This window comes from Rhinatrema bivittatum, chromosome 5 (genome assembly GCF_901001135.1).
Source record: "Rhinatrema bivittatum chromosome 5, aRhiBiv1.1, whole genome shotgun sequence".
NCBI lineage: Eukaryota > Metazoa > Chordata > Amphibia > Gymnophiona > Rhinatrematidae > Rhinatrema > Rhinatrema bivittatum.
In genome coordinates this window covers 116,239,172-116,261,617 of record NC_042619.1, presented here as the reverse complement: position 1 = coordinate 116,261,617, position 22,446 = coordinate 116,239,172, and the positions used below count along the sequence as shown (strand labels likewise).

Here is a 22,446-nt window from a genome sequence, read left to right as displayed (position 1 = left end):
TTCATAACTCGGCAGTCTGCCGAGGTTCTTTTTTTTTTTTTTTACTTAAGAAAAGAAGTACAGAAAAGCAGTTTTTTCTGCTTTTCTGTACTTCTTTTACATGTGCTCAGCTATTAACGCCTGCTCTAGGCAGGCGTTAATATCTGAGAGATAAATGTGCGTCTGAAAAGCACACTTTTTTTTTGAATGCAGAATGAATGAGTAATAACCTCATTCACATGCATTTGCATGTGATGAGCGCTATCGCATTTACTCCACATCGGACGCGCGTTAAATAGTCACTAATCCCCCTATTGCATTAGGGGGTGGATTAGCGCCTATTTAACCCGCGTCTGAGTGCGGGTTATACAGTGCGCTCGGCTGAGTGCACTGTACTGCATCGGCCCCAAGGAGTTGTGCCGTTCAAGTTTGCAAACAGGCATTGGAGGAAGCAACCCCCATCTATCCAACTGGAACCTCTGCATCTGTGCAGCCTGTGAAGATGGAAAAACGCACACAGCCGACCATCTAGTCGAGACATGTCCTGTTCACCGTCTAGGAGGAGGATGGATTTCACTCATCCAGCTCACTACTGACAGGCTGGACTGGCTGAGATCTGCCAAACTCAACAGCTCAGAGGAAATCTCTGACCATAACAACCAAATCTACAGCGGTAGGGGGTATTCTCATTGTTCACTTGGAATGGAAGAAGCTCCTGTAACTCACTCTCAAGATTATCAAGGGATTAAAGTGACAAGAAAAACCATGGAACGGTAATGTAGTGGGTCAGGCCTGACCAATGTCTTGCACTTTTAGATACCTGATGATTTTGAGTGTATATTTTTAGTGTTGGAGGAGAGTTTGGCCCACCAATTTCCTTCTGCTCCATTGGGTTTCCAGTCTAGTTGGCTAGTGGCTTCTACTAGGGCTATAGCGCCAAGAGACTTCCTTCAACACTAATTTATTTATTTAAAATTCTTATAGACCACTTAAAGTGAATTAATCATACTAAGTAGTGAACATAACATAAATAGAAAAAAAAAATCAAACAATCTAAAAGAAAAAGAATGTATCCATAATTAAACAGAACAAACAATATAATACACATTAACAAAAACGTCTTGAACTAATAAAGCTTTTAGCTGCTTACTGAAAGATAATATCAGGATTAAGTTGCAAATAACTGGGTATCTATTCCAGCAATCCACAGTATTGGACCAATTATAGAAAAAGCCTGAGCAAGAGTTTCTGCAAAACGAGTATTTTCAAAAAAAGGGCACAACCAATAATAGATCGTCCATGGAACGCAGAGATTGAGAAGGCAAGACAAATAAGACAGTCCCATCCCCTTTAATTGACCTAAACACAGGTGTTAAACATTTGACTTTTATTCTCTGTATCACACGTAACCAGCACTGGTGAAACACGCTTTCTTAACTTGTCTCGCATTACTAACTGAACCGCATTGCACATAACCAATATTTGGGCAACTCGATAAGTAAAGCATTTTCATAATCAACAGGTTAAAATAAAAGCCTGAACCATTATCCTGAAATCATTCCTTGATAAGTAATTCAGATGTCTTAATAATCTTAACTTGTAAAAAGCCTGATCACAAAAGCATTCTTCTAAGAGACGGATAAGTCACAGCTGAATCTAGATGAAATCGTAGATTGTTAACAGAATCAGCAAAAGGTATAAAATTACCTTTGATTGATGATTCTGGAATAGGATGATGTGAAATCCATATAGCCTCTGCTTTCTGAATATTTAATACCAATTTGTTAGCTAACATCCAAGATTTAATTTGTCCCAGACAATGACTAACTTGAATTAATGTATTCATTATGTTAGCCTGAACAGAAAAAAATAACTGAATATCATCTGCATAAATTTTCTAAAAAGGAGAAAACGGATCTAAATTCAGACATAGTATACACAGATAAACATTAAATAAAGTAGCTGATAGGACAGATCCCTGGGGAATACCAACCTTAAGGTCATACCAGGTTGACTGCCACTGTTCAGTTCTAACCTGGGACTGTCTCTCAGTCAAAAATGAAGCAAATCAGCAGTAAACCTGCCCACCAACTCCCAAGTTGCCTAATGTACACAATAATATGGAATGGCAGACAGGAGGACGATAAATGAAAGCAGAAATCAATCCTTCAATTTCAACGTAAGGCTTTCATGGCCATTACCTGCTTCAAAAGCAAATAAATGCAAAGTTAAAGCATCTTAATCTATAAGTCCCAGCTTGACGGAAAAATGCATAACCAAGACGTTACATTCAGAAGAAAAGTGTCATAAACATGGTGCCAAGTTTCAGGAAGCAATAGCATGTCTAAGCTGTCATCTCTAATTAAAAAAAAAAAAAAAAAAGCATATCTACCTTATACGTAACAGAACAAACATTTAAATAAGCCAAAGATAAAGAAGGATAATATTGATCATTAGTATTTGAAGTAAAGGAAAATTGGTTCCTACCTGCTAATTTTCGTTCCTCTAGTACCACGGATCAGTCCAGACCGTGGGTTGAGCCCCCTGTCCAGCAGATGGAGACAGACCAAAACTGAAAGGGTATCCTATATCAGGACAGATCCTACCCTGCATCCCTTCAATATAACCATTGTCAAAGCAGAAAAGGCATAAGGTCAAGCAAGTAACAAGATAACTAATAAATTTGTTTAACAATCGAACAATAGAACAAGTGAATGAACTCTGTAAATAATCGCTTTTGCATAAATACCCAAGGTCATCTTAATAGATGATTCTGGTGCCTTCAATAAGAATCCAAGAGAAAGACATCCAGAGAAAAAAGATTTCAAGCGGACAGACCAAGAAAACTTGGGAGGGCATCTGGACTGATCCGTGGTACTACAGGAACGAAAATTAGCAGGTAAGAACCAATTTTCCTTTCCCTGTACTTACCCGGATCAGTCCAGACCGTGTGATGTCCCAAAGACATGATTTAATGGAACACAGTCAATATGGATTTACCCAAGGGAAGTCTTGCCTAACAAATCTGCTTCATTTTTTTGAAGGAGTTAATAAACATGTGGATAAAGGTGAACCGGTAGATGTAGTGTATTTGGATTTTCAGAAGGCGTTTGACAAAGTCCCTCATGAGAGGCTTCTACAAAAATTAAAAAGTCATGGGATAGGAGGCGATGTCCTTTCATGGATTACAAATTGGTTAAAAGACAGGAAACAGAGAGTAGGATTAAATGGTCAATTTTCTCAGTGGAAAAGGGTAAACAGTGGAGTGCCTCAGGGATCTGTACTTGGATCGGTGCCTTTCAATATATATATATATATATATATATATATATATATATATATATATATATAAATGATCTGGAAAGGAATATGACGAGTGAGGTTATCAAATTTGCGGATGATATAAAATTATTCAGAGTAGTTATATCACAAGCGGACTGTAATACATTACAGGAGGACCTTGTAAGACTGGAAGATTGGGCATCCAAATGGCAGATGAAATTTAATGTGGACAAGTGCAAGGAGCTGCATATAGGGAAAAATAACCCATGTTGTAGTTACACGATGTTAGGTTCCATATTAGGAGCTACCACCCAGGAAAAAGATCTAGGCATCATAGTGGATAATACTTTAAAATCGTCGGCTCAGTGTGCTGCAGCAGTCAAAAAAGCAAACAGAATGTTAGGAATTATTAGGAAGGGAATGGTTAATAAAACGGAAAATGTCATAATGCCTCTATATCTCTCCATGGTGAGACCGCACCTTGAATAATGTGTACAATTCTGGTTGCCACATCTCAAAAAAGATATAGTTGCGATGGAGAAGGTACAGAGAAGGGCAACCAAAATGATAAAGGGGATGGAACAGCTCCCCTATGAGGAAAGGCTGAAGAGGTTAGGGCTGTTCAGCTTGTAGAAGAGATGGCTGAGGGGGGATATGATAGAGGTCTTTAAGATCATGAGAGGTCTTGAACGAGTAGATGTGACGCGGTTATTTACACTTTCGAATAATAGAAGGACTAGGGGGCATTCTATGAAGTTAGCAAGTAGCACATTTAAGACTAATCGGAGAAAATTATTTTTCACTCAACACACAATTATGCTCTGGAATTTGTTGCCAGAGGATGTGGTTATTGCAGTTAGTGTAGCTGGGTTCAAAAAAGGTTTGGATAAGTTCTTGGAGGAGAAGTTCATTAACGGCTATTAATCAAGTTTACTTAGGGAATAGCCACTGCTATTAATTGCATCAGTAGCATCTTCTTAGTGTTTGGGTAATTGCCAGGTTCTTGTGGCCTGGTTTGGCCTCTGTTGGAAACAGGATGCTGGGCTTGACAGACCCTTGGTCTGACCCAGCATGACAATTTCTTATGCTCTTAAATAGGGTGGGACCGAGACAGTCCCGCTCAAAGAACCTGCCATCCGAAGGACCCAAACACTGGTGCTTGAACATCCAGATGGTAATGATGAGCGAAAATATGCAGAGATTTCCTCATAGCTGCCCTGCATATCTCCTGGGGAGAGACAGACTGACTCTCCGCCCACGAAGTAGCTTGAGAACACAAAGAATGAGCCTTAAGGCCGTCTGGGACCGCTCGGCCTTGACAGATATAGGCTAACGCAATCGCCTCCTTCAACCAACGGGCAATCGTAGCCTTAGAAGCCTTGTTGCCCTTATTTGGCCCACTCCAGAGGACAAAGAGATGATCCGAAACTCGGAACTCATTGGTAACCTGAAGGTAACACAGTAAAACCCGCTTTACATCAAGACGCCAAAGATCACCCCCCGTCGTAGCAGCTATATCCTTAGGGGAAAAGTCTGGAAGTTCCACCAATTGATTGACATGAAAAGAAGAAACAACCTTTGGCAAGAAGGAAAGTACTGTCTTGAGGGAAACCCCTGAATCCGAGAAACGAAGAAAGGGTTCCCTGCAAGACAACGCTTGAATCTCCAACACCCTTCTGGCAGAGCAAATGGAAACTAGGAACACAGTCTTGAGTGTCAAATCTTTAGAGTAGACCGGCGGAGAGGCTCGAAGGGTGCCTCACAGAGAGCCCAAAGAACCAAATTAAGACTCCTCGAGGGACAAGAAGCCCGAACAGGCGGATTCAAATGCTTAGCTCCCTTGAGGAAACGAATGATATCCGGGTGAGCCGCCAGCGAATATCCATCAACGCTGCCTAAGAGGGAGCCGAGAGCGGACACCTGAACCCGCAAGAAGCTGAAAGACAAACCTTTAGATAAGCCCTTCTGGAGAAAGGAAAGAACCTAGGGTATCCGGGCTTTACAAGCCGGGACGCCTGATTCCACACAAACATTCTCAAAAACTTTCCAGACCCGGACATAAGCAAGAGAGGTAGATGGCTTCTGATCCTGTAGCAGAGTGGAAATAACGTCTTCCTTATATCCCTTCTTCCTCAATCTCCGCCGTTCAAAAGCCAGGCCACTAGACAGAAGCGAACCACCTGGTCGAAAAATACTGGACCCTGCCGAAGTAGCCATGAGAGATGGCCGAGATGAAGAGGACCGTCCGTCGCCAGGTTCACCAGGTCCGCGAACCACAGGCTGTGGGGCCACTCGAGTGCCATGAGAATGACCGGTCCCTTGTGAAGCTCTATTCTTCTGAGAAACTTGCCCACTAGGGGCCACGGAGGAAACACGTACAGGAGAACGTCGTGAGGCCAGGGAAGGACCAGAGCATCCACTCCTTCTGAGCAGTGCTCCCTCCAGCGGCTGAAGAATCCGGGAGCTTTGGCATTGCTCAAGGTAGCCATCAGGTCCAGGTGAGGAGGACCCCACCTGCAAACAATCAGATCCATCGCTCCGTTGGACAACTCCCACTCGCTGGGATCGAGACGCTGATGGCTTAGGAAATCGGCTTGTACATTTCTCCTTGCCCACTATGTGGGAGGCGGCCAGGCGATCCAGGTGCCACTCCGCCCAGGTGAAGAGCTTGCTGGCTTCTAGAGCCACCAGACGACTCAGAGTGCCCCCCTGTCGTTTGATAGAGGCCACCGTGGTGGAATTGTCTGAGAGAAGCACACCGCTTTGCGGCGGATCAGAGAAAGAAAAGCCTTGAGAGCCAGGCGCACTGCACGTGCTTCCAGGCAATTGATGTGCCAGCAGGACTGGACTGGGGACCAGTATCCCTGCGTTGCCTGGGATTGACAGAATGCTCCCCATCCGGAGAGGCTGACATCCTTCGTGACTACGATCCACTGTGGAGTCAGTAAAGGCATTCTCTTCAAGGGGTGTGCTAGCGACAGCCACCACTGTATGTCGGCATTGGTAGAGTGGGAGAGTGGTAGAGTCGTCTGAAACTGCTCGGACACTGGCTTCCAGCGGGAAAACAAAGCTTTCTGTAATGGTCGCATATACGAAAACGCCCAGGGGACCAGGTCGATAGTGGAAGCCATGGTTCCCAGTACCTGCAGGTAGTCCCACGCCATGGGAAGCGGGAGCAAAAGAAGGCTGCGTACTTGGTTGATAAGTTTGAACACCCGAGCGTCCGGGAGAAACACTTTTCCAACTCGGGTATCGAAACGCGTCCCCAGAAATTCCAGGACCTGGGAGGACTGAAGGTTGCTCTTGGGGAAATTGACTATCCACCCGAGAGAGGTGAGGAGAGCAAGGACCTGGTCGACCGCTATTCTGCAGAGAGACAGCAACTTGGTCCGCACTAGCCAATCGTCCAGGTAAGGATGGACTAGAACTCCTTCTCGGCGAAGTGCGGCCCCCACTACCATCATGACCTTTGTAAAGGTGCGGGGAACGGTGGCGAGACCGAAGGGCAGAGCTCGGAATTGGAAGTGTTGGCCCAGGATGTTGAAGTGAAGATACTTCTGATATTCGCATCGAATAGGAATGTGGAGATAAGCCTCCGTCAGGTTGAGGGAGGCCAGATATTCGCCTGGGCAAATTGCCGCTATCACCGCCCTCAGGGTCTCCATTTGGAAATGGGCTACCCTGAGGGCTCGGTTGACCCTCTTGATATCCAGAATTGGTCAGAAAGAACTGTCCTTCTTGGGCACGACGAAGTAGATGGAATACTGGCCGGCGCCTTGCTCCTCCACCGGCACTGGGACTATCGCACCTAGCTCCTGGAGCCTGCCGAAGGTCTGGCAGACAGCAGGCTGCTTTTGGCGTCCGCAGGGAGACACTAGGTAGAGATACGGTAGGTCCCGAGCAAACTCTAATGCATAGCTGTTCTCTATCACCTCGAGGACCCACTGATCCGACGTGATTTTGGCCCATTCCTCATAAAAACAGAGAGAGAGACATCCACCTAAGTTTGCTACGGAGGAATGGACCTGCCGGATCTCACTGGGGATACAAAAATCAAAGAATCCACTAATGCCAGGAAACAACCAATATAGACAATTAATAAACTATTCCTGAAGAGAATAATAGGGTGGGAAGCTCACCGAGACCTCATATATTACATGCCCTGTGTCAGGGCTTAATGAGAGCTTATAGTGACGCAAGCTTCTCTTAATATTATAATCATAGGTCTCAGTGGGCTGGATATTATGGGACGCTGTGAGGAGAGCTGTCCCGATGCACTTAAAGTCTCTAACTGTGCTGTGAAGTTGTACTTAACTTGCGACTTTGATATCCGGCATGAAGTTGTAGAAAGCTGGTGATAAAGATGATCAAGTGGTCGGATCCGACTTTATTGCCGGTACCCGACCCCCTGAGGAAGGAGGTTTCCTCCGAAACACGTCGTGTCGGCAATAAAGTCGGATCCGACCACTTGATCATCTTTATCACCAGCTTTCTACAACTTCATGCCGGATATCAAAGTCGCAAGTTGCAAGTTAAGTACAACTTCACAGCACAGTTAGAGACTTTAAGTGCATCGGGACAGCTCTCCTCACAGCGTCCCATAATATCCAGCCCACTGAGACCTATGATTATAATATTAAGAGAAGCTTGCGTCACTATAAGCTCTCATTAAGCCCTGACACAGGGCATGTAATATATGGGATCTCACTGGGGGGCAGACTTGGTGGCCGAATGTTGTGGATTACCAACTCGGAAGGCACGATGGCCCCGAAAGGAATGAGACCAGGATTGGGACCTGGAGGTGGATCCCCTCGGGAAGGAACCTCGCGCCCTGTTGACCCCGGAAGCGGGTACGTGTTGGAAAAAACGACTTAGACTGTTTAGGGCGGTCCTCCGGCAGCTTATGGACCTTATTTTCACCCAAGGATTTGATAAGCTGTTCAAGGTCCTCGCCAAAAAGCAAATTACCCTTGAAAGGAAGTGTGCCCAACTGAGCCTTAAAGGAAGAGTCTGCTAACCGATTGCGCAGCCAGAGGAGACATCTGGCTAACACTGCTGAGACCATTGCCTTGGCCTGCACGTGGAGTAAGTCATAGAGGGCATCCGCTCCATACGCAATAGCGCCCTCTAAACACTCAGCCTGCTCTGCCTCTGCAGACGGGAGGTCCTGGGTGCTGAGCAATTGTTGGACCCACCTAAGACTTGCCCGCTGCATGAGACTGCTGCAGATCAACGCCCGGACCCCTAAGGCCAGAACCTCGAAGATCCGCTTGAGATAAAATTCAAGCTTGCGGTCCAGGACATCCTTCAAAGCTGTGGCTCCCACCACTGGGATCGTGGTATGCTTGGTAACCGCAGATACGGAAGAATCCACCTTGGGAATCTTTAGCATTTCTAGGCAATCCTCGGGAAGCGGATAGAGCTTGTCCATAGCTCTTCCCACTCTCAGACCCGTCTCAGGAGCTTCCCATTCCTGTAAAAGGAGGAGCTTGCGCAGGGGATGGAATGGGAAAGTGCGCGGAAGTGCCCGGAGTCCCGCCAGGACTGGGTCCGCGTGAGCCGGCAATGCGACTGTCACCGTATCCTCCGGGGGGACATCGATCTCCAGCTCCTGAAGGATGAAGGGAATGAGGGGTTCCAGCTCTTCCCATTGAAACAAATGGAGCACTCGGGGGTCATCTCCCTCAAGAGGGGAGGGCTGGTGACAACAAATCCGCATCCAGGTCCTGGACTGGAGCCGCAGGAGGCTGAGGCAGATCCGGGGGGGGTGGGGGACCCCCGGCACTATCCTAACCCGAACGAAGCCTTGCACATCCGGCGCCACGGGTGACAGCGGGGTGGGCATTCGAGGGATCTTTGAGGGAGGGGGACCGGGTGGGGGGTCATCCTCCTCCTGCAGACTGGCCAAATATGATTTGTGCATTAAAAGCACAAAATCTGATGAAAAACGTGGCCTGGATTTTCCTGCGGGGGAAGGGAGAGGAGGAGGGGAGGGAGGTCCGGGACCTCTCCCTGAGGACGCACAGGACACAAATCGGGGGGAGAAACCTTCAAATCTGACTCCTCTCCCTCTTGCAGCCCTGAATCAGCAGCTGCCCTAATCCCCAAGATGGCCGCCGTTCCTGCGGTTTGCTGAGTTGGGAACGGCCTGGCCATGTGGCGGGAAGCGCGCCCCCGGGTCGCTGGCTTAGGCGCTGCCAAGGAGGGGCCCTCCCCACCCGAAGGCATCCGGAACACAGCCCATTGTGGGAGAGTCGGGAGGCCGGCTCCCCGCAGGCTAAACAGAGATTAGAACGCGGCATCAGTCAAAGAAAGGAGCCACCGCGAGTCAGCAATCAGCTGAGCTGATTTCCCCCAGGGAGCAAGTGCAGGCGATCAAACCCTGCACGCTCCCGATACGGATGACAAAAACTGTATAAAACGCTGCTGCCTTCAGGTAAAGTTAAATTTTGAACTTGCTTGTAACTTTTTTTTTTTTTTTTTTTTTTTAAGCAGAGGAATGAAACGTCCCTCAGGTCACCCGAGGAATTAAAGCGTCCCGGGGCAAGGCAGCTATTCAGGGGGAGTGACTGGACCACCAGTATCACCCCAATCTATTCCAGGTCACTGGGTAGAAAGCCTAGGCTGAAATAATCCAAGGGGCAAGCCCACCTATGCCCCCCAAGAGTGAGGGAGACAGAGCTGTCTCCCTAAACACAGAGAAATCTGATAAATTCCTTATTATAACTTACTTTTTTTTTTAATATTGTAAGGTAAATACAATAAGATACTTGCTTGAGCTTGCCACAAAAGAAAGAAAGAACCCCGCAGGGCAAGGACAAGCTAAAAAGGAAAGGGAACCACAGGGTGAGCTGCCGGCATCTGCTGGAGACAGACAAATACTGAAGGGATGCAGGGTAGGCTCTGCCTGATATAGGATACCCTTTCAGTTTTAGTCTGTCTCCATCTGCTGGACAGGAGGCTCAGCGCACGGTCTGGACTGATCCGGGTACGTACAGGGAACAGAAGCACTGGGATTTCCCCTATTTATTGCCATCCCTCCATCTAGATCACCCATTACAGTGACAGCAGAGGCCATAAACCAAGACGCCTTCCAGAACCAAGTACACGTGCACCCCGAGTCTGGCTGGTAGGTATGACCACTGAGCAATGGCTGCGACTCCCTCCTCTCTATCCACTCTAAGGGTTCCCAGAAGCAGGAGCTGGGCCGGGCCAGGGAATCAAGCCCTCTTTCAGTGTATTTCTTTTTCGAGGATCTGGAATTAGTTCCAAGGAGTTTCCATGGCTCCCAGTTTTAAACAAAGACAAAGAAACAAGTGTTACTTCGGCTTCAGTTCTAAAAGTGTTCCATAAAAACAGCATTTGCTCCGGGAATTACCTGCAGCCCCTGCTGTGAGGTCAACGGCAGCCTGGAGAGTGGGGTTTAGTCCCATAATTCCCTTCAAAATGTTTTCACATCCGATACTGAATCATTTGAAACACACAGCTCTGAGGAAGAAGTGATAAAACAAAGAATTAAAAAGAAACTTTATGTATTAGCCTTTTCTTCATGCTGCACACCAATACCACTGATGCTCGGCCCCTGAATCCATTCTACAACTATCCCTGGAAGTGGGAAAGAAATATCACAGAGAGGCATGTCACCAGAATGCACCCAACTACATTTTGATATTTTCAGGCGTTCTAACACAATATGGAGAGAGAAGAAGTACTGATGGGCGAACAGAGTTGTTGCTTTTTTTAAATCACTATCCTATCTTCAGATATCGCAGGACAGTCCTGAAGTTGCAGATGAGTTTTATTTCACCTCTGTTCCTTTCAAGGATGTGTCAACCACAGGTAATTTAATTTCACAGGATACTTCCAGGTACACAGACACTAATGCATTTCTTAATCTAAAATTCTGACAAAAAGACCAGCAAGCGCCTCACAATTTTTACAGCATGGGCTAAAATAAGTTAACATTGTAGAATAATAATACATTTACAATTACTACTTACTGTATCATAAGATATATATATATATATATATGAAAAATTTCTTACCTGATAATTTCATTTTCCTTAGTGTTAACAAACAAACTCAGGACCAGTGGGTTTATGCTCCCCTGCCAGTAGATGGGAGACAGAGCAAGCTGATGTCACAGTATATATAACCCTGCAGTGACCCCAGCCTGCCAGTATTCTAATCAAAAGCAACTGTATAAAGACTAGCAAAAAACTTGATTAAAAACAGTCAACTATAAGTATTCAACCAACAATAAACATTGAACTTGAGTAAGAACATAGGTAGCCCAAGCCAGGGACTGGATGGACACTTACCAGTAAACAGGACCATAAACACAAGCAGTCGGCAGTCAAGGGCGGGAAGCTGAGTCCAACTGTCTACACTAAGGAAAACAAAATTATCAGGTAAGTAATTTCTCCATTTTCTAGTGTGTAGACAGATGGACTCAGGACAAGTGGGATATACTAAAGCTACTCCCGGGAGGCTGCCCGCGGTCCAGTCAACACCACACGTGCAAAGGCTGCGTCCTCCTGGGCCTGCACAGCCAGACGAGAAAACCTGGAAAAGGTGTGTAAGGAGGACCACACTAGTGGAATAAGCCTTAACCTGAACAGGGAATAGCTTTTCAACATCCATATATGCAGTCATGACCACCTCTTATATCCAGCAAGCTATCGCAGCCCATGAAGCTGGGTCACCCTGCTTTTTTCCACCATGAAGGACAAACAGACGATCAGACATACGAAAAGGCTCAGAAACCTCCAGATAGCGCACAACAAACCTCTTAACATCCAAGGAATGTAGAAGTTGATACTCCTCCACGTCCCTGACCTTATCCAGAGATGGCAAAGAAATGGACTGATTCAGATGAAATTCTGAAACCATCTTAGGCAAGAAGGATGGAACTATACGCAGCTGCAACGCCCCTGGAATCACCTGAAGGAATGGTTCCTGGCAAGACAATGCCTGCAACTCAGAAACACGTCTCGCAGAACATATAGCCACCAGGAACACTGTTTTCAGGCTCAATAACTGCAAAGAAAGATTGCACAGCAGTCGAATCGCAGGGCCCACTAAAAAATCCAGCACCAGGTTAAGACTCCACAATGGAACCGGCAACCACAAGGGAGGCCGAAGGTGCTTTATCCCTTTCAAGAAACGGGCAACATCAGGATGGGATGACAAGGATACACCATTCACCGTGCCTTTGAAACATGTAAGAGCCGCAATTTGAACCTTCAAGGAATTAAGGGCCAATCCTTTAGTCAATCCATCCAGCAAAAATTCCAAAATAAGCGGGATCTTAACCAACCGAGGAAGAATACCACGCTCCTTGCACCAGCCCTCTAACACTCTCCAGACCCGCACATACACTAGAGAAGTGGAGAATTTCCGAGCACGGAGCAATGTATCAATTACCGCAGAAGAATATCCACATTTCAACAGACGAGCCCTCTCAAGGGCCAAACCTTAAGACAGAACCGAGCCAGATCCTGGTGAATAACCGGCCTCTGCTGCAACAGATCCATGTGTGGCGGAAGTCAAAGAGGGTCATCCACCAGGAGTCTCCGCAAGTCCGCATACCACGGGTGCCTTAGCCAATCTGGAGCCACCAGGAGTTCTAGCCCCCTGTGGACCTTGATTTTGCGAATGACCTGGCCCAGCAAGGGCCACAGAGGAAAGGCATAAAGCAACTTGTCTTCCGGCCAAACCTGTACAAGAGCATCAATGCCCAGGGACCATGGATCTCTCCTGCAACTGAACAAGCAAGGAACCTTCACATTGCTAGAAGTCGCTAGCAGATCTAGGGACAGAAGGCCCCGGCAATCCACTATCAGCTGAAATGCCGCTGCAGACAACATCCATTCTCCGGGGTCTGGACTCTCCCTGCTGAGAACATTTGCTCTTATGTTGTCTTTTCCTACAATATGGGAGGCCGAGATCATCTGAAGATATCCTTCCGCCCATCCCACTATCGAGGTGTTGTCTGACATGACGCAGACTGCCTGACCCAGAAGTCTGTAGCTGAACTGCAAGCACGCCAACCTGTCAGCCTGGGCTTCCAGGTGACTGATGTTCCAGAGAGTTTCTTCGGCCATCCAACACCCCTGGCCCGTTAATTCCTGACAGTAGCTCCCCAACCTTGGAGACTTGCATCTGTCATGAGAACCAACCAGTGTGGGGAGGACAAGGACACTCCCCACCTCAGATGAACCTCCTGCATCCACCACTGGAGGTGACAACAGATCGCCATCAGCAAGTGGAGACGAACCGAATAGTCTTGAGACTGCGGCTTCCAATGAAACAGCAGTGAATGTTGAAGAGGACACATATGTGCTCTTGCCCACAGCACCACTTCCAGGGTTGCTGCCCATGGCTAAAGAGGTTAGGGCTGTTTAGCTTGGAGAAGAGATGGCTGGGGGGGGATATGATAGAGGTCTTTAAAATCATGAGAGATCTAGAAATGTGAATCGGTTATTTAGTCTTTCGGATAATAGAAGGACAAGAGGGCACTCCATTAAGTTAATAAGAAGCACATTTAAAACTATTTGGAGAAAATCCTTTTTCATTCAACGCACAATTAAGCTCTGGAATTTGTTGTCAGAGGATCGGGTTAGTGCAGTTAGTGTAGCTGGGTTTGAAAAAGGTTTGGATAAGTTCTTAGAGGAGGAGAAGTCTATTAACTGTTATTAATCAAGTTGACTTAGGGAATGGCCACTGCTATTACTGGCATCAGTAGCATGACATCTACTTAGTATTTGGGTACTTGCCAGGTACTTGTAGTCTGGATTGGCTACTGTTTGAAACAGGATGGCAATTTCTTATGTTCATCAAACTACACACCTGTAGAGAGCTCCACACTATCAGGTGGATAGTGTTCACCAATTGACGCACCTGAGACATCAACTTTTGGATCTGTGCGTCTGGCAGAAATGCTTTGCCCAGCCTCGAGTTGAATCGAACTCCCAGATACTCATATGACTGAGAAGGTCTGATACTGCTGATGGCCAGGTTCACCATCCAACTGAGCCCTTGCAGCAGGGAGATCACCTTGTTGGTCACCTGGCTGCTCTCTTCCAAAGACTTGGCTTGAATCAGCCAGTCGTTCTAGTATGGGTGCATCAGGATCCCATCTCTTCTCAATGCCGCCACATCGACCACCATAACCTTGGAAAATGTTCTTGGGGAGGTGGCCAGACCAAAGGGCAGCGCCCGAAACTGATAATGGAGATCCAGCACCACAAAGCGCAGAAAATGTTGGTGTTCCAAATAGATGGGCCTATGAAGGTAAGCATCGGACAGATCCAGGGAGGTCAGAAATTCTCCCGACAGTACGGCCATTATCACAGAGCACAAAGTTTCCATGCGAAAATTGGTCACCCACAGATGTGGTCCAGGATGGGACGAAAGGAACCTTCCTTCTTGGGCACAAAAAAGTAAATGGAATAGCGCCCCTTATTTTCCTGAGACGCAGGCATGGGAACCATAGCTCTCAGCCGCAGGAATCTCAGAAGCATAGACTCCACTGCCTGCTTCTTCTGCGGGGAGTGACAAGGGGACTCCATGAACATGCCCCGAGGAATGCTGCAAAATTCCAGCACATAGCCTTCCCACATATGACGTGATCTCGACCAACCTCTGATAAAAGAGTGATAAGCGTCCTCCTATCTCCTCCTCTCGAAGGCGGGTTGGCAAACCTTTAGTGGAAAGCTCGTGACTGGCCACTGCTCGAGCCCGCTCCTCTCTTAGAGTGATGAGGATGAAAGGACTAAGACCTACCAAAAGGCTGAGTCCTCCAAAAAGACGGATTCCTGTAGGGACAGAAACGCATTGAGCCTCTGAGACAACCCCTCACAGACAAGGGGCACTGTAATTGCTTCTTATCCTCCAGTAACCGGGGAACTGGAGATTCGCCCCACTTACTGGCCCACTTTTCCTACTCACTCCCAAACAAGAATGAGCCTTTAAAGGGCATTTTAATAAGATTAGCCTTGGAGATTGCGTCAGTTGACCAATTTCACAACCATAGCTGATGTTTGGCTGCTACCACTGAAGCCACTCCTCTGGCCACAGTATGGACCAAATCACAGCCCGTGTCTACCAAAGAGGCAGCTGCGGGTTCCATATCTGCTCTGGAATGCACCCCCGAATCATCCACCTCCTGAGAGCGAACCAAGAATGTGCCACAAGAGCACAACATGAAGCAATCTGCAAGGTCATAGCCACTGCATCAAAGGCCTGCTTAAGGATAGACTCAAACCAACTATCATGCTCATTCTTCAAGGCTGCTCCTTCCTCCACGGGGATAGTCGTCTGTTTAGAGATGGAGCAGACAAGTGCATCCACTTTGGGAAAATGCAAACTTTCCTTCACAGCTGGATCCAGAGGGTATAAGCCTTCCAATGCCTGACTCTCTTTGAAACTTGCCTCTGGGGTGTCCAATTCAAGATCAATCAATTCTTGAATGGTCTCCATAACAGGAAAAAAGCAAGAAGCTTTACGCAAGGAAACCAAAATGGGATTCTTCCTCAGCTCTGACATAGACTCTGCACTAGGTTCTCCCAGGATCTTCAAGGTCTGGGAAATCAGGGCTGGTAGTTCATCTTTATGAAAGAACCGCAACATGGTTTGCTATGGCTCCACACCAGGAGGAATTTCCCCATTTTCCAAAGAATCAAGATCCACCTCATCATCCGTGCCATTCGGGTCCCCACTTGGGATACCCATGGCAAAATTGTGCTTAACCGTAGGATTGAAAGAGGGAGGGCCCACCAGCTGAGAGTCTGATCTGACAGGAGTGGGCGTGACTGCGTCTGTACAAAGACTTGTAAACCCTGAAAAATTCTACCCACGAAAAAGCAGCCAGTTCCAGACCAAACCCAGAAGGTTCTGGAGCAGGCCCAACTGAACTGCCATCTCCTACAGAAAAAACAGTCAAGGGAGTACCAAGATCTGGCACACTGCCAACCAACGCCAGAACTAGGCCATCATCTAAGTGGGAAGATCCAGGCTTAGCAAGATCCGAGGAAGACAACTCTCCCTGTGCATCCGAACACCACTGACACATGTTGCAAGACAGGTCAGGCTGAGAAGCCCTAATATGACAGGTAACACAAAGAGAAAGGCGCTTAGCCTTCTTAGTGACTGGCGCCATCAGCAGCAGTTACTGTGTGTTTAAATGGCTCGCATTTGAAAAATCACACGCATAAATTTCAGGCACCTAAAGTAAGCGCAGCAAGGCGCACGCCAACTAGTGCGCCTAGCTAGAGCAGATTACCACACTCAAAAAAGTTATGCGCACAAAAGTCGCACCTAATGTGGCGCACACAGACATCAGGGAGTAGGACACATACAGGAGTGCACAAAAACGTCATCACAGCCTACCACGCAGAGTGCAGAGAGAAGTCTGAATGCGGGGCCTAGTCCACCGGGACTGCTCAACCCACCAGGCTGCCCAGGTCCTTTAACCCCAACGCGAGCGAAAACTACGTCGGTACGGCGCGCCTAGCACGGAGACCAAAGGAAGGCCTAAAAGCCCATAACTGACTCTGTAAGTGAAACTTCTGTTTTTTGTTGGGTTTTTTTTAATTACCGGAGCTCAGCACTTACCAGCAGAGTACAGAGATGGTCTCTGGCTGCAGGGAGAGAGGGCAATTACCATCACCGCTGCGCTCGGTCTCCTGCACCCGCTTCCTTTCAGCGAAGTCCACACTGGGAACCGGCTACTGGACCAAGGCACACCCCTGAGGGACCATGGAAATCACCTCAGAAATGTCTCAACTAGGGAAGGGACCTTTAGGTGTCACCGCAGGAGAGTGAGGCTTTCCTTTCTCAATTTACAATTCTCCTTCCAAAATTCACAGCAATCCCCACAGGGAGATGCACGTCCACCATCTGCTGCAGACAAATACTGGCAGGCTGGAGTCACTGCAGGAGTATGTCAGCTTGCTCTGGCTCCATCTGCTGGCAGGGCAGCATAACCCACCGGTGCTGAGTCCATCTGTCTACACCCTAAAAAAATACATATTTGTATCAAACAAGTAAATGTCCACCCTATGATCAATTACTGTGTCGATACTCATAAATCTTAAACTCTGAATACTTCCCAAAATGTTTTGTCAAATGATGAAAAATACTGCCTACTAAAATGTGTCACATTTATCAGTAGCAAAAGACATGGATCATACCCAGCGTGGAGATAAGTCAAGTATCTGTATTATCAGTGACACCAGGCTGGGACATGAACATCAGTGCTGTATTTGCACTGGCTGTGTGATAGGAGTTGAGCACTGGTAGTAGTGATTCTGGCCTGGAGGTATCCGTACAGTACTTGGGGTACCTCTGGTCTGTACATTATCGGCGTTGATTCTGGGATGCGGAATGAGTATCAGTGTAGTACCGGACGTGGCTCTGGTATGGATGAGACTGAATACCAATACTGTACCCTCTGTACTCAGACCTGAGCTCCTTCTGTTCCCGTATCTCCTCCGGCCGCAGTTGTTCCGCAGAACAAGTGGGAGGAAAAGGTGGAGGCATGCCGTAGCTTTATGAGCGGAAGAGGCTCCGCTGCCGGGGTTTTTTGTTTTTTTTTTAAGCAAACTTTATTAATATCGGCATGTTACGGACAATGTGTAGGGGATACCTGCGCTTCCGGCTGAAGCGGGATTTTAGTATTTCTCTCCTTTTAGGGTGCAATTGGGGGGGGGGTTATCGCCAACCCCAAATTAGGCTTGGTCCTCATCCCGCCTTTCACAGTCACCTTTCCCACCCACATTAGATCTGCTGATCTGATATCCCAACTGTTTCCGCCGTCCCAGCTCATCATGCGCGCTTGCGACCACCGTAGCAGCTCACGAGATTTCTTGCCGATCCGGGGCGAGATTTGCTTCTCTGCTCGTCGTACGGCGGGCGCGCACGCGTACTGAACGCAGAACTTCTGCGATCAGCTGGAGGAGCCTGAGAAGAGAAGAGTTTATGCGGCTGGAGGTGGGAGGGTGAGAAATCGCTGAGGCCCCAGGGGGGGAGGGGGAGGGCGCTCCTGCCCAACCCAGTCTCTCCTCAGGATTTCTTGCTGTAATTTAAGTGACTACTGTACCTGTACCCTTGCTTGACTTATTGACATTTTTTTTATAACTCTCTCTTTATTTACTACTTTCCTAGTTACAAACACTGCCAAACTTTACACAGTTCCCCAATACAGCGTCAATCTCCCTCACCTAACCCTAAACACAATTAGTTCCATCATTCCTTGTGCTAACACATACATTTTTATTGAGCCAACAAATAAGACCCCAGCTTAGTTCAGCTTAAACATAGATTGAAGTTCCCCAGGCAACGAATGAATATGGGCACCTCAAACGTTAACAAACCTTTTAAACCAATCGGGTTTAAAAGCTACAGGAGCTACATGCTTTCTATTCCAATTCGCGCAATTCCAATAATTCTTCCTCCCACTATGCCACATCTGGCACCACAGATGCCAGCTCCTTATTCAAAATATAACTGTTTGCCATTTAAAAACAAACATTAATTCCCCTTGTTATCATTTTGTAATTTTCCCCTTTGTAATCATTATGTATATATATATATATATATATATATCTCAGCACATGATTCAGAGCGATGTATCTTCCAAGCATCTGTCCTAAACAGAATATCCCAGAAAAGGGGGTGTGGTTAAAGCTGAAGGAGCCAGGCAGATGTAAATAAAAAAAGCACACATGCAAATTACTCTACAGTGCCTGCTTCATCTGCTAATCAGCAGGTTGTGCTTACAAACAGAAATAAAATCAGAAATAAAAAACATACTTTAAAATGTCTGTGAATAGTAAGTAGTAAGTAATTGTCTGAATAGTAAGACTGTAAAGTTAGAATGTATGGCAGTACATAAAGAAATAAGCATTCTAAGCCCTTAAGAGATGTAGTGGAAGAAGAATAACCAATGGAACACATACCAGGATATAAATTATATCACCGTGACAGAGCCAACTGACTAGGTGAAGCACTAGTACTATACATAAAGAATGGCATAGTTTCAAGCATGATGAAAAATCCTGCAGAAACAAAATGCACTGTGAAGTTATGATTAGAAATTCCATGTATTTATTTATTTGTTTTTTTATATACCGACATTCCCTGTACGTACCAGGATCAGTCCAGACACCTGGGTTGTGACTCCGCACCAGCAGATGGAGACAGAGCAAGACTTGTCGGGCACCCTCACATATAGTAAGGCGCCACCCACAGCTCGTCAGTCTTTCTCTGTCTCCAGCAGATGGGGCAGGTTCACCCACAGGCTCTGAGGATCCCTGGGTAGTTGTTTAGCTAGTCAGGGTTGTTGGATTTGGTTTAATTTGGTTTAATCGTTTGGATTATTAAAAAGAAAAAAAAAAAAAAAAGGAGAGTTATAGAAAGGCTTCGCTTGTCCTGAAAGCCTCCCAGGGGGGTTGCAAGGTCCTGAGGGGACTACCCCTCCCTGGTCGAGGCCGCTGCTGAGGGTTGAGGACCCGGCCTGTCTCTGGCAGCAGCGCCGGGGGTGACACCGGGGAGCCCGGTTCACTCACCCCCGCTGGACCGGACACTTCAGGACCAAGGTCAGCGGACAGGTAGAGAAAAAAAAAAAAAGTGACTTTGTTTTCTTTCTTGCCGTTTTTGCCGTCTGTGAGGTTGGCTTTGGTTTTGCAGTGGGAGCGTTCCGCGGCCGTTTTTGATTTTCTCTGGCCTCTTGGCGGCTGCGGCGGTCCGGGCCGGTGCGGTGCTTGCCGAGGGGCGTTTCGGGCCGCGCGCGGGGGGCTTTGTTTTTCTTGTTCTATCGGGCAGTGAAGGGCCGTCCGGCGGTCGGGGGGTTCGCGCTCGACCGCGATCGCCGCCGCGCGCTGCTCCTGAAGGAGAAGGCAGGGCCGACCTGTCCCCGCTCAGCGCGGGAACGGCGGCCATTTTAGGGTCCGTAAGGGAGGCCACGCGGCGGGCGGTGGAAAATGGCGGCATGCCGCCGGCGTTGTCTCCCCAGCAGCGGGACCCCGGGGGGGATCCCCCGCGGGGGGGCTGCTCCTTCGGCGGTTCGGAGTCAGGAGGAGGCCTCCTCCGACTCTGAGGCCTCGTTTTCGTCGGCCCTCGCGGTGCCTTGAAGTAAATTTAAAAAAAAAAAAAAAAAAAAAAAAAAAGAGATACATAAATAAATAGATTTATGCTCAAAACGGAAGGGATCGTCGGTCAAAGGGTCGGTCTGATCCCCAGAAGAAGCGAGCGGGGGAGGGTCCCCAGAGACCTGTGGACCCGCTTAGAGCGGCACTTGAGCCGCGGGGGCCCCCGGGAGACCAACTTTGCATTGGCTTCATCCGGGGACGTAGACCTTGATTTAGGGGCCCCGCGGGACGACGGTGCGCATGCGGACGTGGATACGATCCACGCGGGGCACAGTAAGGGCACCCCTGCGGTGGAGGGTGCCGACCCCAAGGTGGTGCGCTTGTTCCGGAAGGAGGAGCTCGCACCGCTTATTCCGGCTATTCTCCTGTAGGTGGGTGTGCATGCGCCACCCATGGAGCCTACAAAGGATTTACCACGATAGACCCGGTGCTGTTGGGCCTGACGGGACCCACCCCGGAGTTGGGCTTCAAGGTTAGTAAAGCTGTGGATAGCTGTACCCGTTGCCGGAGGACGCGCTGGATTCCCCGCGTCTTCCACGAGTGGACGCAGCGGTTTTGGTGGTCACTAAACGGTCGACGATTCCGGTGACGGGGGCCTCGACGCTCAAGGATATCCAAGACAGAAAGCTGGAGACTCAGCTCAAGAAAGTCTTTGGAGTTTCGGCTCTGGGCGTACTGGCCTCTAATAGGCAAAGTCCGGGCTGCTATTGGTAGTATTTGCCCTGAGAGCCGGCTTGCGCTGGGCTCCGGTGCTCAGGCCAAGGCGAGCCTCTCGGGTGAGGAGGCGGCGCAAGCGGACAACTTGGTGGCGGTTATCGAGTACAGCGCGGAGGCGATGCATGACCTTCTGCGGCCTTCGGCTAGAGCCATGGTCTCGGCAATTTCGGCCCAATGTCTCCTGTGGCTCCGTATTTAGCGGTGGATGGATCTCCCAGGCACATCTAGGCTTGCTCTCTTTTAAGGGGCAGTTGTTACTTGGCAAGCAACTGGACGACCTGATGCAGTCCCTTGGAGAAAACCGGGCGTTCTAGTTGCCGGAGGACAGATACAGGGCCCAGACTTCGTTTTCCAATAGGTCCCGCGTTGGGGGGGCCCAGGAAGTCGCGGCCACAGAGGTCGTCGGGGGCCCCATATAGATTTAGTTCCTCTCGACGGTCGTCCTGGTCCCAGTCTTTTCGAGGAAGGACATTTGGACGGCAAGGCGGTTCCTCCTCAGGGACCGGTCCGAAGCCCGCCCAATGAAATGCGGAGGGCCCCTTCCCCGCAGCTGGCTCCATCGGTTACACCGGAGGTAGGAACCAGGTTGGCGCGGTTTTACGGGGAACGGGCCAGGATAATCATGGACCAGTGGGTCCTCAGCGTGATAAGACACGGTTACGCGTTACATTTTGCTCGGGTTCCGGCGGATATAGTTCTGGTGTCCCCTTACAAGGGAGGCATCAAGCGTTGGCAGTCCGGGATACGCTGCGACGCCTAGAAGACCTGGGCGCGGTAGTTCCCGTGCCTCCGGGACAGCGTCATCTGGGCCGGTATCCCATTTACTTCATAGTGCCAAAGAAGGGGGGCACTTTCTGACCCATCCTGGACCTCAACGGAGTCAACAGATGACTCCGCGTCCCTCGATCCCAAATGGAGACGGTCCGCTCAGTCATAGCTTCGGTTCGACCAGGGGAATTCCTGGCATCGCTGGCTCTGACGGAGGCTTACCTCACATCGGGAATTCGGCCGTGCCTTCAACGCACGCCCGTCGCTGGATCTGACGGAGGCTTACCTCACATCGGGACTTCAGCCGTGCCTTCAACGCACGCCCCTACTTGGACGATTGGCTGGTTCGAGCCAAATCCGAAATGCAGTGCCGACAGGCAGTCGACAGAGTCCTGCAGCTCTTGCAGTCGCTCGGATGGGTGGTCTATCTCGCCAAAAGCCGGCTGGTCCCCACCCAAACCCTGGCTTACTTGGGAGCGCTGTTCGACACGACGCAAGGCAGGGTGTTTCTGTCCATGGAGCGGGTCTGCAGGCCGCAGGGTCAGGT

General features: G+C 48.4%; 1 protein-coding gene across 5 annotated transcripts in view; it reads right to left on the bottom strand.

The window, feature by feature from the left end:
- LOC115092158 (mitochondrial ornithine transporter 1-like) overlaps window positions 1-18,062 on the bottom strand; it is a 42,195-nt gene extending 24,133 nt beyond the window's left edge. Inside the window, exons 1-2 of one of the 5 annotated variants that reach the window (XM_029602773.1) lie at window positions 17,912-18,062; window positions 10,640-10,749 (exon numbers count right to left, since the gene is read on the bottom strand). In XM_029602773.1, the coding sequence (XP_029458633.1) occupies window positions 10,640-10,694 (55 nt within the window). In that variant the 5' untranslated portion in view covers window positions 10,695-10,749; window positions 17,912-18,062. Of the gene's footprint in view, window positions 1-10,639; window positions 10,750-16,878; window positions 17,217-17,456; window positions 17,869-17,911 lie in introns of those variants that run through there. The other 4 variants (XM_029602770.1, XM_029602772.1, XM_029602771.1 and 1 more) reach the window with 4 other exon arrangements.
- Between the last annotated feature and the right edge of the window lie 4,384 nt (window positions 18,063-22,446).